Genomic DNA, 18,156 nt, shown 5'->3' with positions numbered 1-18,156 from the left:
GAATAGAACTGCAGACTTCAAAGACAAATGTAAAGATGGAGTTGATGAACTCACGCTAAACTGGCACTCGGTCACTTATTGAGTCTGTCTTCAGCCGTGGGTTTATTCGGCATTATGCCATCTTCAGTGAGGAACTGTCTGAGTAGGGCTTATATGTCGCTGAGTCCACTGGTTGTTCCGGTAGGGATTTTTAGTGTCGATTAAAATTTCTATTTCAATATCAACATTTCGATATGTACAAGAAAACTTGTCACACCGTCTTGGGGAAAATTTATAAGAACAAATGGTTAATTTTGAATTAAATTGTGAATAAGCAGCATTCGGGTTGACTAACTCCAGAGGGAGAACTGGCGAGGTAAGAGAATGCTTAGCTGGTTTTACAGGATTCATAACACGTTTACTACATTAAAAACAAAACAAAAAAAACTTGAATTATAATTGATTTTTTTAATGTACACATTTCTCTTTATTTATACATTGCTAATTAAAGATGAACATCAAAATACAAGTTTTAAGTAACATTGATAGAAATTGTATAAATATAAAAAAGTAAAGCTTGATATAGCTATCACAAGGAAACAGAATGAAAAGGAATTCTTTTAGCGAAAATCCATCATATCACGTATAAATTATTATATAACTGACACCTATTTTTTATACAGAACAGAAAATTTGATCATAAAAGATTTTATGTGTTTTATTATTCAATATTCACAAAAATATTCAAGGCACTTTTGACATTATATAAATTAGTTTAATTTTATATAATTACTGAGATCTCGATTTGCATCTAGGTATGCACAAGGAACCATCAATTGCCTGGCAGCTATCAGGGGGAAAAGAAATATTTTTTTCCGCTCGATGTAATTCTATGTAGCACTTCATTTACATGCAATATCACAATAAATTATATTTACATTGCCCTCATGGGGCTAAGGGTTTTTAGTAACAGGAAGTAACTAGGTCAACAATCGTCGATATAATTTTTTTCCCTTTAGGATGTTTTTGAAGATTCATCTTCGGTTCTTTGATCTTTTCGTCTAAAAGCATAAGAAGCTCAGATTTTATCGTCTCCAACAATTCAGCTGTCTATAATAAAATATGTTTATTTTTTTCACAATTTCAGCATAGATGAACAATGAATATGACTTACCTCATTCGAAGGAACGGGGAAAATAATCCAACCATCGTCTAATGAAATAAAAAATTCATCGCAATTCAATTCCACTTTGATTTTTCCTGCAGAAAACAGTACCAACGGTAGAATGGGAACCATAGTACAGTCTCTAATGTATATTTTCCCTGTTTTGACTTTCTCCTGATAGACCAAGTAAGGGCTCGGGTAATTGCTGACATTGCTATTGACGGATGTTGGATGGATGGAAACCTTTAACATAATAATTTAACGGTTCATTGTGGAAGGTTGAATATATGCCAACATCTGAAAATCTGTTGTAAATGTTCAATGTAAAAATCTTTAATTAAAGACTTTTTATCTACTGACAATCGGTTTAACATTCTAACCCTTACTGCTCTTATCTCAAATATAAACAATACATAATAAATACAAAATTTGATGGTGATTGCAGTCTGTTAGTCAGGGACCGGCCCAAGGTTCTACAACCGTCTTTATGTCTGATTCATTCCCAAGCTTCCAAGGCACAGAAGTCCCTTCTTCTCTTACAGTTTTTCCTCTTATAAATAAGTTATCTTGATGCAATTGATATCAGTCTTTATATTATAATTTTGTATTAAAAAATCAAGGATAAGGCAAATTTGAAAGAAAGAAAAACAGTTCCTTCATTAAGCAAAAATTAGGAATCTGAACACTCTTGATCAAGGTATGGTCTTGAATAAAAAAGCAAATTCAGTTGTTATGCCAAGTTTTCGACCTATTTTAAGATCATCATCAGGGCAAAACAACCTTAAATATGTCTACAGATTGATATATTTAAGTTTTGTCACGGGTTCCATGGCTGGGCACTGCTCTTTTTCATCCCAGGGAATAGTGACCCTATGAGATAACCAGTCTGGTTGGCAACAACAAACTAATAAGGCTTGAATGAAAATTCGAAAGACATAATAAAATAAAATAAACGGAAACTTATATTAACTTAAAACAATTTAACACTCAGTTGCAATTTAAAACTTTGTATTGGCCAATTCACATAAAAATAATAATAAAAGAATACACATATCATGACCAAAATAAACAAAACTTCACTTATAAAATAAAAACTTAAATAAAAGTTACAATTACTTAAGGTTTTTAGTTGAGAGAAAAAAGTCAATGGCACGAACGGGATTCGAACCCACGATCTTCAGCTTGATATGCCGCTGCTCTACCACTTGAGCTATTGTGACCTCTTGAGGTGGTTCAAAAGCGGCGTATCAAGCCGAAGATCGTGGGTTCGAATCCCGCTCGTGCCATTGACTTTTTTATCTCAACTAAAAACCTTAAGTAATTGTAATATATTAATTGGTCAAGCGGACCATGAAATTAGTGAACTAAATAAAAGTTTGGCCTGATTTTCACAGTTGAACTCGACGCTCAGAATCCTCTGTAGCTCCTCGCAATTTCCTCAGTTTTCTTTGGTTTTCTCAGACGCCTTCGAGATCCTCTGGAGTCACGTGACCCAACGAAAAATGATCTTTTTTTCCTTTTCCTGTCCATCCATGGCTTGCCTGTACTTGCTGGCCAGCCCCTCTCCTCATAACTGCCCCAGCAGGGATCTCATCCCCCTGAGGGTTTAGTTATTTTCCCACTCAAAGAAAAATAACGTGGTGCCTTATGAATTCTTTGATCTCCAAGCTGGAAGCCACCTAATCTCCATTAAGCTTTGCACATCTGCTGCTCAGAGCCAGGAGAATTCTGAGCGTAAAATTTGATGGATAGCCAGGTCAAAATGTTCATTAAGGAACAAATTACAAATACAAACAATTTAATCATCTATGATCATGTCTACCCATTCTTGTAGGTTCAAGAGACCAACCTCTGAAGATAAATGTGGTCGTAGACCAAAGTAATCAAAGATAATCAAGCTACAATTTTAAAGAAAAAAAAAAAAATTACCATTAGCTATATGGTATATTTATTATAGGATAGATCTAATAAAACCTGGAGATGAGTGAATTTTTAAAGACAGAAAAATATAATAGGGGCAGTGACAAAATCCTCTACAGTTAGGGGCAGGAATGCATACTCGATAATATTTGTACTTAAGTAAAAAAATACATACATAACCGTCTGTTTTTGTTTTGAAAACAAGCTCTTCTGGCCTTAAAGGTTGTGGTACAGCTCCTGCTATACTCTCTTGAAATGTTTTAGTGGGTGTTAATATTTTCACTATATTTGGGTATAAAGAAGCACACAGTATTGACGCTAACAGTTTCTGATTTTCTCCATTTACATTCAACTGCGAACAAATAAAAACTTATTAAACAGTACAACTTTAATTAAATTGTTTTATTACAATTAAATTTTTTTTAAAAATACCTCAGGTCCTGTCATATGAAATATTCTGTCTACACCGGGTCTTCTGACTATTTCTAAATTACCAGGGACGAAGCCAATATCACCTAAAAGCTCTAGGTATTGCAGTTTCATATCTGCAAGGGTGGATAGAGTCCGTGTCGATAGGTAGTTAACTTTAGCAAAAGACACTCCACCTCTCATTCCTTTCGTTTCGATAGCTTTCAACCAGCCCTGTTTAAATTATTGATAAAAATTAAATAAACAAGTTTTTTAAATAAAAATAATAATTAAGGGAAGTACAAACTTTATAAGCATTTAGGGTTGTTAAATGATCACTGAACCCGGTGACAAATTTTTTTCTTTTAATATCGATATCCTCCCTTTTTCGTATGTGTGTGATAAAAGGGGTTTTATAAGATAAAAATGCTGCTATGGTCAATGCAGAATCCAATGCGCAAAACATCGCCCCATAGAGTAATAATTTCCCAATTCGCACATCGACTGGAAGTGATGCTAAATGTTTTCCTAAAGGGGTGACGTTGGCCTGTTCGTCGAGGGCGCCGATGTTCTTCAATCTCTTAACTGCACCTTCTACGTTTTCCATAGAAGGCGGCTCGATTATATTGTTAATGACGGGTTCTAATTGTTTATTTTCAAAATTCGGCAGTGTTTTAATCCTCAATATAAGCGCTTCTAGTGGGACGCGCCTTATCTCAGGGACGGGCTGAGGTTCGAGTACGTACTCGAAGCGGTGTTTTGTAAATAGATGGAAACAAACTCCAGGCATCACTCGACCCGCTCGACCCTTTCTCTGTTGTGCATTGGCTTTTGATATTGTAACCATTTCCAAACTCTCCATATTCCTATTCGAATCAAACCTGAAAAAAAAATCAGGTTATTTTTAAAACAGTTTGTGTATTATTTGTCTTACCCTTTTTCTTTCATCTTCCCACTATCTATTACAAACACACAATCATCAATTGTGATAGATGTTTCTGCTATATTTGTGGATAAAACAATTTTTCTTTCACCATGTCTTGGTTTTCTGTGAAATCAAAGTTTATCTTGAAAAAAGAAATATTGCTATTAATTTTTTTTAATGTATAAAAGTTACCTGAAAACTTCCGATTGCTCTTCATTAGTCAGCGTTGAATGCAAAGGTATTAGTTTAAATTCATTAGAATTACAAAATAACGGATTTGCTTCAAGCCTTGCCATCATTTCTTTGATCTCTCCAATTCCAGGAAGAAATACCTAAATGCGTTAAAATTAAAAATTTGTCGACATTAAATTTTAATGTTGGATAAGGGATATACCAATATAGCTCCTTCTCTCGGGTATTTATGATCTCCTGTCACGATGTACTCCAGCACTGTTTCAATAAGTTCAAGATTGACTCTCAGGGTATCGGTTAAAAATATAGTTTTGCAAACGTTTTTTGAGTGAGCTATAATAAGAGCGTAAATTGAGTAAATCAAAAGGCAAAGGGATAAGCGAACTTACACCAGTAGCGATAATACACTTGTTTAACGGGTAAAAATTCATCCTGAGTGTCTAAGTTGGGGATCAACATGCCTTTCACAGACACGGTTTTCAAGTCGTCGCATTCGTCAAGAATTTCCAATTCCCTGCTCTGTTGCTTAGCAATTTTACGAGAAAACTCTGAATATTCTTCCAGAGTGTAGTTTGTCCTGAGTATAATATCTTCAAGGAACAGCTGTTCCACAGGGAATGTCCTTCCTAGTAAAATAAAAAAGATCAGATTGAAATTTGAGAGAAAAAATGAAGAGTTAAATATAAATTTATTAACACTCCTGGAAATAGCACATTGATGGTTAATGTTAGCCAATCCCCTGCCAAGTAAAAGTTAAAGGAGGACGCCTATTGGCCCTGAATCCTTTTTTGTTATACCAACTGCCAAAAACACGGAAAGACAAATAAAAATAAGTCCTCTGTTCAATAGGAATATGGCCCCAGGAAAAAAAACATGCAAAAAAGTCTATCAAAGGACCATTGCAGAAAGTAACAGCAAAACTACTACATCTAGGACATGCTAGGACTAGAAAAATAGTTGGACTGTTAACTGGACACTGCAGACTCCAGAGGCAGATGTATTTTTTTTTTTTCAATGGATACCAGGAACTGGAGGAGTTCCGTCCTGAGCACTGCAGCATACAGTTTATTGTACTTTATCCCTGGCTCAATTTTTTGGGGGAGGGCTCGCAAACACAAATGTGAACTTGAGCCCCCATTGTACCGGTGTTCTTCCATTGAAGAAACTCATTTTTGAAGGGGGTTGGGACCAAATTCAGGGTTGCTGAGATCTGATCCCGCTCCTTCTATTGATGAGTGCTGTGTCAATTTCTTTCAATTGTGGCCACCGGTCCCCTCAGAAAAAGTCCAGAAGCGACTGTGGGGGTCGAACCCACGACCGCGGGATCTACTAGCAGAGAGTCTGATGCCTAAACCACTTGGCTACCGCAGCCCAATATGTGCAGATATTGCCAAAAGAAGAAATGGTGGAACATGCCCTCTGTTGATGGGAAGACCTATGTAGGCTTGTAGGCTGAGATGCTCTTGAAAAAGCTTTGGGATCTGGTAAAAAGTCTTAAAAAATAAATAAATAAATGAAGATAAATTAAAAAATAATAAAAATAAAAACGGACAGCCATGGCGGACCTTTTTAGACCCAATATTTTTTTAAAAATGTTTGTGTATGCACATAGGCAACTTATAAATAAAACTTTTCATGTGTATGTACTATTTTATTTACAATATAATTTTACTTTTTATAAAAAATTTCAATGATTACCGCATAAGAATTGCTTGCATTTGTCACATCTGAGGAAAGACAACACCAACCGTCAAGAAAAATGTTTTGTTCTTCTTCCTGTCTCCGAAACTCTTTCAAACTATCATCCGTGCAAGTAGGAACAGAGTTTTTACAATTTTTATGCAAAGAAGGTTAAGAAGAAAAATTAGTATCACGAGCGGGGGATTAATTTTTTTCCAACCGTCTTTGCATTGTAAATAATCATTAATAATAAAAAGATAACTGATTACATAATTAAAAAGGTGAAACTTTAGGGTGAACGGAAAACCAAGGATAATAGAAAAAAGTATGAGATTAGGGTGCAAGTAGTAAGGCTAAGCTTTTTTTCTCACCTGAGTGAATAAAGTGACAATAACAATTGTACTTACAAAAAAAGGAAAAAACAATATTGAGGAGTTCAATGCTTAAAACCCTAAGAAGCTCTGGCAGAAGGGAAAAAATTATATTAAAAAATTATATGAGAGATGGGAACATGTATTAGAACAAAATGGTTAATACATTATTGATTAAATTTGGTTATAAATATTGCCAGGAAAAAGAAGAAACTGGTGGATCTTTTCAGACCCAATATTTTTTTTTCAAGTTTTAAGTTCTGGTAGAAGGGAAAAAATGATATCAACGAGGCAACATGTAGTAGAACAAAATGGTTAATACATTATTGATTAAATTTGGTCATAAATATTGCCAGGAAAAAAGAAGAAACTGGTGGATCTTTTCAGACCCAATATTTTTTTTCAAGTTTTAAATTCTGGGAGAAGGGAAAAAATGATATCAAAGAGGCAACATGTAGTAGAACAAAATGGTTAATATATTATTGATTAAATTTGGTTATAAATATTGACAGGAAAAAGAAGAAACTGGTGGATCTTTTCAGACCCAATATTTTTTTAAAGTTTTAAGTTCTGGTAGAAGGGTACAAAATGGTTAATATATTATTGATTAAATTTGATTCAAATACCTAAATTTTCAATGATAATTTGCCATTAAAAAAATGCTAAGGACTTATTTTATAACCTGATATAATATGAATTGACCACTATACCTGGTATTTCAATTGTAGGCGCATCGTTAAAATATTCTTTGAATAGATGCGAATTGATTGTTGCACTCATCAGGATGACTTTCAGATCGGTTCTTATCGTTAACAAATCTTTAAGAATCAATAGTATAAAATCACTGAAATAAGAGATATTGATGCATTATAAAGAATAGCGGAATTATTTCAATTGTTAAACACCTTTCAACACTTCTTTCATGAACTTCATCGACGATCACGTGAGTTACTGATTTCATGTGAGGATCGCTTTCCAATTTCCTTAGTAAAATACCTGTAGTGCAGAAAGTAACTCTTGTATGGTTCGATGATCTCGTCTCAAGGCGAATCTGAACAATAACAACAATAATAATGTAACGTAAGTGCTTAAATGTTCATTGATCGTACTTGGTATCCTATGCTGTCACCGATGCGCTCGAGCCTCTCTGAGGCTACTCTTTCGGCGACCCCTATGGCTGAAATTCTTCTGGGCTGAGTGCAAATTATCTCTGTGTGTTTGTTGCTTCTGCTTGACAGCCAATCGTCAAGAATAAATTGTGGAATCTACAAAATCACAAACAATTAATCAACTGATGTGATCATTTTTATGACTTATTGAGGTTATTTATTCATTATTATTTTATCTTTTTTGGTAAATACATTCAAAGACAAAAAAAAGTTTCTGGCATTTATTTGTTCAGTTTCCGTAATAACTAGGTATAAAGATTGATAGTTGATTTAAAATGTAAACACAACATTAATAACTTGTTTACATTTATAGTGTTACTAATCATTTTACACTCGTCAAATTAAAATAAAGAAAATTTATCAATTTTTTAAAAATTTGATGAAACAATAAATTTTAGTAAAAAAAATCCCCCCCCCCTAAAATCATGGTTTTAAGTGGAGAAAATATCACCAAGGCAGATGTTTTGGGATTTAGCGCCCCTGCAGCCAAAGTCCTGGATGTGCCAAACTCTTGACTCTACCATCCATGATGGTCTTCAGCAGTTTAAGGCCACTGAAAGTGTCAATGAAACAAACAGAAGTGTACGACACATAGATACGTTTTTTGCTCTTACTGCACTAAGCAACCGTTATTTAATGGATTCCTTGATATGAATATTATATACCTATATATGGCACAGTCAACTCCAAACATTCCGTAATGTAAGGGTGAAATCTGAAAACAGTCATCAGAAGGCTTCGTAAGAATAGCTTAGTCTCTAGACATGAAAGGTTCTGTATTACTGGAGAGGTATCAAGTAAAAAGAAGACTATTTACAAATCAGCATCTCACTTGGATGCTTGAACAATGGGGGGGGGGGGTTGTTGCCACAGATGAGTTTTAGTTTGTGGCAACAGATGAGTGGGTGCCATAGCAAAAAATAAAGGGTATAAATTATTCAATTAATTACGGTTTTAAGTTGAGATAAAAAGTCAGTGTCACGAGCGGGATTCGAACTCACGACCTTCGGCTTGATACGCCGCCATGGAGAGCAAATTTCAAATTTCATTAAATTCACTATTTTTGTGGTCCACTTGACCAATTAATCATTCAATTAATTACAGTTTTAAGTTGAGATAAAAAAGTCAGTGTCACGAGCAGGAAAACTGTAATTAATTGAATGATTAATTGGTCGAGTGGACCACAAAAATAGTGAATTTAATGAATTAAAATGAAGTATACCTCACTAAAGCTCTCCATGGCCATTTCACCTGTCACCGAGAATCAAATAGATTACACGACATTTGAAAAATGGCAAAAAGGAGGGAAAATTCAAAAGGTGCGGTTGAGATGGGAAGTTGGTGCCCAACGGGATCGAAGTCACAATAGCTCAAGTGGTAGAGTAGCGGCGTATCAAGCCGAAGGTCGTGGGTTCGAATCCTGCTCATGACACTGACTTTTTTATCTCAACTTAAAACTGTAATTAATTGAATGATATAATTGGTCAAGCGGACACGAAAAATAGTGAATGGGTATAAATTATGTATAATTTATTAATAGAAAATTATTATCGATGTTTTATTTATCTCGACTTACTGCTCATGCTTTCGATGGAATATACAATTTACCTGTCAGATCATTGAGTAGTGTGGGAGAAGAAACTGAGAACTTTCTGCTTTGTGTGCCATGTTTGAGTTACAGCCCTTTTCAAAGACAGTCAGTTATGGGATGGAATCAATGTCCATGCCCATACTGAACTGATTATCATACAGTATATCTTTGATTTCACTAAGAAACACTGAGGAAGTTATTATGGAAGCTATGATCCCAATTGTCCATTTACTGTTAATGTATGATACTCCACCACATGTAGCTTGAGTTGGATGTACCTTACCCATCACTTGGATGTAAGGATAACCACAATGAATCAGCCAGCACGTTCTTCTGATCCTACAGAACTTACGCTACATGATAAAAAGATCAGCTGCCTTCTCCAATAAGTGATTAACAACTTAACAAGTTTTTGAAGGATGGCATTGAGTTTAACAAGACAAAATCCCATTGCTATTTACTTGAAGCCTAGGGGACTTGAGGCCCTCCGCAAAGCTAGAGGAAGTAGGACGCGTTATTAAGAACCAAACCAGGTTAAATTTTAGTCTATCAGTAAATGATTTTCCGGTGTTTTCGTGTGAATTTTCTTTCAAACCATCATAATTAAAGAATTTTGATTAAAATTCATGCATTTCTCATCTAGTTTAATTTGATTTATATTAAAATAACTATGTTGTAATTTATATAACGATAAAACTACATAGTTTGAAGTAAACAACAAAACATGAGTTCCTGGTTTTTTGTCTTTGAGTGTATATTAAAAGTTACCTGAGTTGATTTCCCGCATCCAGTTTCCCCGCTGATAATAACTACTTGATTTTTATTAATTGTGTCAAGTAACTCGACTTTTTTTGACCAAGCTGGTAAATTCTTCCTCCGATTTAAAATAGCATTAAATTTAGGGTTATTACACATCGTTTGGTATCTATTGGCCAATTCGTTGTCTATCCTTTAGACAAAGTATAAGATCTTATTTTCCTAAAAAAAAAAAAAAAAAAGTACGTAAAAAAGAGATAAAATATACAAACCTCTCTATGGTTTGTAGAGATGGCCCAGATTTTTTACTAGGCTCACTACTGCTGTACATAAAATCAACATCGTTTTCATTTTGACCATTTGCCAACTGGCCATCTGGTGAGGCTACAGGAAACAACGATAACGATGGGTCATAAAAAATTGGGTTTGGTCCCTTTAGAAGATTGAGAATTTCTTCTTGCCTATTGCACAACAGGTCTACCAGTATGAAAATACAAGGTTGCTGGAGTTTCATGCTTTTGTGAGCCTCGCACATCAATCTGTGTGTTATCCGTAAACAAGTGTTTGCTGGGAAATCTGAAGATTTAGATATTAGCGATACTAGAGGCACTTCCAAGGGATATTGGCATCCTAAAAGAAATAAATTTAATAAATGTTTACTCATTACTAAATGAACAACTGTAAATGAAAAAATGTTAAAATTACCCATAGGAAATCTAACTTCTAATTCAAATATATGCTTCTGGTCCTTATCTAATGTTGCCGAGACTGGTTCCTCTACCACAGGTTCATGAGAGAACCTACAATTGTTGCCGAACCTGCAGTTCCCTTTGGCAAAGAATCTACATATATTTTTATTTTTCTTTCTGCCCAAATTTCTGCTTGTTTGTCTTCTTTTCATGTACACCTCACCGAGGTAAGGTAAATTTAAGTGAAAAACCCACAAGACGTTGGGCAATCTTTCTTCACAACACTGATCGTAAATTGACCTTAATGAGTCCAGCTCTTGGGTCCTCTCTTCGAGAAGATTTACAGGCACTTCTTTAACCTCAGAAGGGACTAGATTAAAATAGCGACACATTAGAATTTCGTACGCACTCCCGACATCACCATTCGAAGCATTTAATGCCTCGATGCAATGTGGTTTGAAAAAACCATACCTGACACAAAAAAATAACAAATAAATAATAATTACATAAGATTTCATATTATTATGCAAATAACTCACTTTTCTAGTTTAGAAATAGCAAAATGGTTAATTTTATCATCAGACAAATTGCTATCTATGTCTTTTTTAGCATTGCTCTGTCCACCGTGGACAATCAGGTTTCCCCTGTCTCTCCAATACTGTCGATCTAATTTTAACTTCCTATCTTTGTAAGCTGACAGTTCTTTATGAACAAATTCCTGGAAAATAGAGACAAATTTGTTGAATATTATGCAGCACTTAAATGAGAACAGCAATACAATAAAATTGTAATTGATAGCCTAATATTGAATAACTTGATTTTCATTAAGCCTGTTGAGTAGGAGACAAACGTAAATTTTTAAAACATGATGACAAAATTTAAGAAATATATATTTTCTTTACTAAAACTGGACCGACATAATTTATAATTTTACAATTGTCATTATGCCACTAAAATGATTATATTTTTCCCTGGTAATTTCTGAGGAAATTTGGTGCTAGTTGACCTAAAGACAAAAGCACATTTTCTAAATAAACGATCGAATGACATGCCATGACAAGAAAAATAAACAAATGTTCCTCACAATGACTGGTGTAATGTGTTAATCTGCATTTGACATAACTTATGTCAAAAAAACAAAAACAAAACACCATGAAGTGGTTTAACCCCACATCCTCCACACCTAACAGGCATTGGTTAGTTAAGCCTTCCTGTATGAATTCCTTTTACTTTTACTGTTATATCAAATAGTTTATTTGGCCATATGTCAAATGTAAATTTTCAAAATTAATCATCAAGCGGCAAATGACAATAGGTCTTGTGATAATTATAGTTTTTGTACTAAAATTGAACCTACATAACTTTTAAGTGTGCAACTGACATCTGAAACTTCCTCCATGGTAAGAAAATATTGTAATTTTTGAGGGTTATTAGCATCAGTTGATTCATAGATTCAAATTTTCAAAGCTGTGTTGAGAACATGCCATGTATTTTATGTACCAAAATTGCACTGACGTAAACTGTTAAGTCTACAATTGACGCCAGTGACTTTTTCTGACATATTCCTAGGGCATTTTGCCCTGGAGAGAAATGCAATTTTTCAAAATAAGCATTAAGAGACCCTCCTTTATGACATTCCTTTACTTTTACTATCTTATCAAGTACTTTATTTGACCATTTGACAAATGTAAATTTTAACTAACTATAAAGAGACAGCTTTCTGACAGATCTTAAGAAATTTATATTCTTTTCACTAAAACTGGAGTGATATAATACTGAAAGCCAGCAATTGACATTACTGCAGTGAACAAAACATGACACAGTTTCCAAGGGGGGGGGGTACAATTGGGTACAAACGCAAATTTTTAAAATTAAGCATCAGAAAACTTATGACAATAGAATCTTAGGCAATTTGTATTATTTGTACCTATTCAGTGCATAACTAGAAAGTCTGCAATTAATATTGATGAATTTCTCCAGTGCTTTCCTTACTTTTTTTTACCTTGTGACAGCATAGCTTAAGAAGTTTAGATTTTCTGTACTGAAACTAGACTGTTATACTCCAGTGCAAAAATATAGGATGCAATACTCTTATTGTGGTTGTGGTTGATATGCCAGGCTAGTGGTTCCGGGTTCGAATCCCAGCAAAACCATTGTAATCTTAATAGAGAGTAATAATGTGAAAAAAAAGATTGTAAGGTGATTTGAATCCTAATTGGCAACACCCAATAATTATTTTGACATTAAGCCCTTCAGTATAACAAGAATTACTTTTACTGTTATTTCAAGTAATTTTTTTTTAGTCTTATGACAGATGCAAATTTTAAAAACTAACTTTGAAGAGACAGAATGACAACAGATCTTAAAAATAATATATTTTCTGTAATGAAATGTACTGACATATTGTAAGTCTGCAATTGACATAACTAGCTTTCTCTAGTGCAAAAACATGGCACTATACTGTTTCCAAGGGTATTTTGTGCCTTTTGACCTGAAGACAAGGGCAAATTTTCAAAATTAAGCATCGAAAGACTTTAGGATAATAAATAGAATCTTAAACAACAAGTATTTTCTATATGTAATTAATATTCAATAACATTTGTACTAGAATGGTTGCTATAATATCATTGGCTTTCTCCAGTGAAAAGCATGACACAATAGTATTTTGCCCTGGAGGCAAATTCAAATTTTCAACATTAAGCATCAAGAGAATTGACAGCAACAGAACTTAAAAAAATAAGGTTTTCTAGACCATCATAACTAGAGCGTTTGTAATTAATATCACTGACTTTCTCCAGAGCTTTCCTTACTTTTTTGTAGACCTTTTGACAGCTGATTTTAAGAAATTTATATTTTCTGTGCTAAAACTGGATTGCTGTGCTCAAGTGCAAAAATATGACACAGCACCGTTATCATCGACATTCCACCATGTTCCCGCAACTTATATCCAGGAGCCCTAAGAAAATATGGGTCACATCCATTGATAGATCCCACACAAAAACGTTTTTTCCAACCATCTTGTCTTGCCTGAAAGCTCAAATCCCTTGGAAGATGACAAGACAAAGTTCTCATTAGTCAAGGGAAAAACAAGGCTTACTTGCAGTGATTTAATTTAATTGAGGACAACGCGTGTCATTGTCCGATCAATGTCCCCCAAACCTGGGAACATATTAACATATTATCTTGGGCTGCTCAATTTTTGAGCTGCAGCGACATGACCTTTATAACAACAAATTATGTCCAGGCTCTCCCCTCCATGCTGGAGGCAGGAAAGCGAGAACGGATAGTTCAGTCTAGCCTAGGCATTGGAAGAAAAACAATAAGGAAAATCCAGCTGAAAGCCAGTCAAATCAGATTTGTATCCACTTTGATTTTATTAGTATAAATTATTTCTGTTGTGTGGCCCATTTTCATTTATGGTTTTTGTTTGGTATTTTCCATTTTGGTTATCAAGGTTGATTATTTTAATTTTGCCCCTCAGGCCCATATTATTCCCATAGTATCTAATTATTCTTATATTGTTAGTTTGCAAGCAAAGGTTCATGTTTTGTTGTTTTATATTTTTTATATAACGTATCTTGGTTCATAAGGAAATATATTTTTGTTTTAAAAGAAACAAAATAGAGGTGTCTCTCTGCAATTGTGTTCATATTTTATTTCAAATCAAAATTCCTTTGATTTTGAGGCAGATCACCGGCCTCAAGGGGGTTAATCAAACCTTAAAAGACGGAATATACTCATTCCTTAAAGGACCCACAATACCTTCTAAGGGAGACGTTACGAGGGGAGAAAGTTGGATGCCAAAATTGGCAGATTTACCCAAGAACCCTGAGTTCTTCAAATTCATAAAGAAGATTGACTTTGATAATTTGTGATATTGTTTTCTGCATGGTTGAAAATGTTATTTCTTATCAATTTAAATAAACTATAATTTGTTACAGGTTGACTTATTTAAAGTATGCTAATTAATTAAACAAAAATTAAATAAAGTAATTCAAAGTATGTTAATTATTTTTTATTGGTAAATCTGTATATGTATTTGTAGCCAGCAATCATGCTTGAAAGTGGGTACATCATTTAATATTAAAAAAAGTACTGTTTTCAGGACTGTGAAAAACGAGGATTAGGGTATTCAACTTGTTAATGTAGTAGCATTAACCTGGGAACACATCATCCTGGACTGCTCAATTTTTGTTTCATATCTTGGCATTGTCCTTAAAATTTTAATTGGGAATAATTACAATTAATTAAGGTTTTTAGTCGAGATGAAAAAAAGTTAATGGCACGAGCGGAATTCTAACTCACGATCTTCGGCTAGATATGCCGCTGCTCTACCACTTGAGCTATCGTGACCTCGATCCACTCAGACATCAACTTCCTATCTCAACCTCACCTTATGAGTTTCCCTCATAGGAAGTTGATGTCCGAGTGGATCGAGGTCACGATAGCTCAAGTGGTAGAGCAGCGGCGTATCTAGCCGAAGATTGTGGGCTCGAATCCTGCTCGTGCCATTAACTTTTTTTCATCTCGACTAAAAACCTTAATTAATTGTAATGATTTAATTGGTCAAGCAGACCACGAAATCAGTGAATTGGGAATAATGTAAAAAAATATGCTAGCGGCATCCAATGGGCAGTCAGACATTATGCCCTCCTGTATGGCAGGGATTACTTAACTTTTACTGATGGATTATGTACTTTTTTACCTAATGAGAAGTGCAAATTTTAAAACATTCGTAAAAAGATACCATATGAAAAGTATATTTTTGTACTAAACTGGACTGCCATACCAAGACCAAACATGATACAATATTATTATCATAGGTGTTTTTTGCCTTATGACAAATGCAAATTTTGAAAAATGTCGAAGGGCTATGCTGGGATTCAAACCCAGAACTGCTAGTATGGTCATAATGAACTGTGGTGCCACACTTGCCCGTAAAAGAAATTCAACCACTAAACCGGGCCTACTAATCAAGTTCCTTGATGAACTAAGATTTACTGATGTTGATGAACTAAGATTTACTGATGTGCTATATGCTATTGTGATGATAGCTCAAGTGGTTAGAGCAGCGGTGTATTGAGCTGAAGGTCGTGGTTTCGAATCCCGCTCATGACACTAATTTTTTCATCTCAACCAAGACCTTACATAAAAAGTATAATTAATTGAAATAAGTAATTTGGTCAGTTAGACCACTAAACATAAATGCATAAAATATAAATTTCTTCAGATCAGCTGTCATTGTGGAAGTGTATAGGGAGTGTGGTATAATAAAAAAAAACATGGACCACATCCATGATCCACTTTTACAATTAACAACTGTTGGTCTATTATCCTTACATCAGCTGTTATGTTGTGTCTTGACCACTGCTTTTTTTTTTCAACTATTATGCTAGGTAATATTTTTTGGTCTGACAGATGCAAATTTCAAAAATTAAGCATGAGAAGACAGGATGACAGCAGGTGAAAATAATATATTTTCTGTACTAAAACTACACTGACATGTTGTAAGACTGCAATTGACATCACTAACTTACTCCAGTGCAAAAGCATGGCACTGTTTCTTTAGGTATGACAAGTGCAAATTTTCAAAATTAAGCATTGAGAGACTTCATGACAAAAGAATCTTAAGAAATTTGTATTTTCTTTGGAAAATCTGTTCTGACATAACTATAACATACTATCGTTAAGTCATGGATTGTAATGATAGATAATATAATGCAACTTAATGAGAATGAATGTATTTTAGGTATTTTTGAGTACTTTCTCTGTCATTTAAAGAGAAATAAATAGAGAGGCTTTTTTGTCATGAATTCTCGAGTTGTTTAATATGGAAACCCAGGACTGACACGTCGCCAGCATGCACGAAGAATTTTGAACGAAACTCCAACACGAGTGTAACATTCAAAACGACATGAAACATTTAAATTTCCGTCTAAATACCTCTCCATGAAGGAATTTGAGTGTGTCTTGCACTTGTCTCTTCATATCGTCTGACAGTGTGAGACTTTTAAGTTCCACTTTAAGCGAGTAGCGCGGGTCTTCGAAGGTGGCGTCCATCGTTTCGAATCGCTGACGGCGGTCGGTCGGATTAGTAAAAACGAGATGTACGAACAGCGAGCCGTTCGCGATGTAACCGCGTTGTAACCTCCCGGCTGGTTGATAACGATGGCCTCCTTTTCACTAGGAGTCTCAGAGGTGTCTTATGAAAATTTTATGACGTCACATGCAGGGTATTGTCTTTTTTATTCCTCAACTTGCTACCAACGAAAGTATAATAATATTATACTTTAACATTATACTTAATATATAAGAGGATTAGGACATCTATAAAATTAAATTGAGCAGGTATAATTTATCTATGCGTCATATTGACGAAAATGGAAAGCCCTACACAATTATGCATCCGATTTACACATTTTTCAAATCAAATTTACCCTTTTGCCATTTTTTTAACGAGTTTCGCAACAGTCTTCCCTTCGACTAAGACTCAGGGTTTATTTAAGGTCCGTTCCTGCCACTCCCAGTTGTCTGGTGGCGTTCAGAGTTTCTACCTTCAGTCACCTTTCCGTGGCTTCCAGTATTTCCATCTTCAGCCACCCCCCGGAGATGTAGATAAGAGTCGCTCTATCTCCGGCTCCGGTTGGCCGCTACCCTCCGGCTAAGATTAGTAGTTGTTTATAAACCACGACCACCACCAGACCAACCTCAATTGGGGGCTACTTGGAATCACCTCCTCCCTTGGTTCATTATTGTTTTTGAAGTGGGACTGATCGCTCACCCGGGGATTGCTCCTCTACTGATTTCACCCGTTATCCGAGGGGTGAGGGTTCAGTAATCCAAGAAGCCTCCACCAAAGCGGAGGGGGGAATGAAAGGGATTAAGAAAAGGAAAGGATAGGAATTGGAAAGTAGGGGGGATTTGCCTCCATCATTGGTAACCTCTCGATGCCTGAGCTGATGGTGGGACTTGGATGAGTGTTCGCACTTCGCAACAGCAGAGGTCATATGAAACTTCGGGGTGTCGGGTTTTTTGAAAAAAAAAAGCCCATTTGTAAGTATGTGGAGTTCGAATGCAGGGCCGCTGGATTCGAACCCGGGACCTTTACCGTATAGTTGCGCCCACCGACGCCCCCTTTTGTAAATTAAATTCCCTCATTTACAAATCAAATTCATTAGATAAAAATTGGGAACGACGAAACTTGTTTAAATAAAAAAGATTTATATAATTTATTACAGAAAATACTTGGAAATATAAAGTTATAAAAATTATGTTCACGGCTCGAGAGAGATCAGCTTATTCTGGTTTTGT

At 35.0% G+C, this 18,156-nt stretch overlaps 1 protein-coding gene across 1 annotated transcript; it reads right to left on the bottom strand.

Moving 5' to 3' along the window:
* Window positions 1-485: 485 nt before the first annotated feature.
* On the bottom strand, window positions 486-16,994 carry LOC106669010 (putative ATP-dependent RNA helicase DHX57). Its single transcript, XM_014398255.2, has 17 exons — window positions 16,789-16,994; window positions 11,385-11,563; window positions 10,862-11,316; window positions 10,429-10,786; window positions 10,169-10,349; window positions 7,750-7,905; window positions 7,546-7,691; window positions 7,351-7,484; window positions 4,979-5,215; window positions 4,792-4,922; window positions 4,590-4,729; window positions 4,407-4,520; window positions 3,780-4,353; window positions 3,497-3,706; window positions 3,240-3,416; window positions 1,154-1,387; window positions 486-1,089 (listed from the first exon to the last, which is right to left on the bottom strand). The coding sequence occupies exons 1-17, from the start codon at window positions 16,903-16,905 to the stop codon at window positions 943-945; spliced, it is 3,690 nt and encodes a 1,229-aa protein (XP_014253741.1). The 5' UTR covers window positions 16,906-16,994; the 3' UTR covers window positions 486-942.
* Window positions 16,995-18,156: the final 1,162 nt, after the last annotated feature.

Source organism: Cimex lectularius, unplaced genomic scaffold (genome assembly GCF_000648675.2).
Source record: "Cimex lectularius strain Harlan isolate CLEC.00 unplaced genomic scaffold, Clec_2.1 scaffold257, whole genome shotgun sequence".
Taxonomy (NCBI): Eukaryota; Metazoa; Arthropoda; class Insecta; order Hemiptera; family Cimicidae; genus Cimex; species Cimex lectularius.
Note: the sequence above shows the minus strand (reverse complement) of the source record. Positions and strands in the feature narration are given on the sequence as shown.

Excerpts from the sequence above, each read along its gene's own strand:
- LOC106669010 (XM_014398255.2), bottom strand. The coding sequence starts at position 16,905 with ATGGACGCCACCTTCGAAGACCCGCGCTACTCGCTTAAAGTGGAACTT. Across the intron at positions 5,216-7,350 it reads GCCTACAATTGAAATACCAG|GAAGGACATTCCCTGTGGAA; the intron begins GTATAGTGGTCA and ends TTATTTTACTAG. Across the intron at positions 4,354-4,406 it reads GGGAAGATGAAAGAAAAAGG|GTTTGATTCGAATAGGAATA; the intron begins GTAAGACAAATA and ends TTTTTTTTTCAG.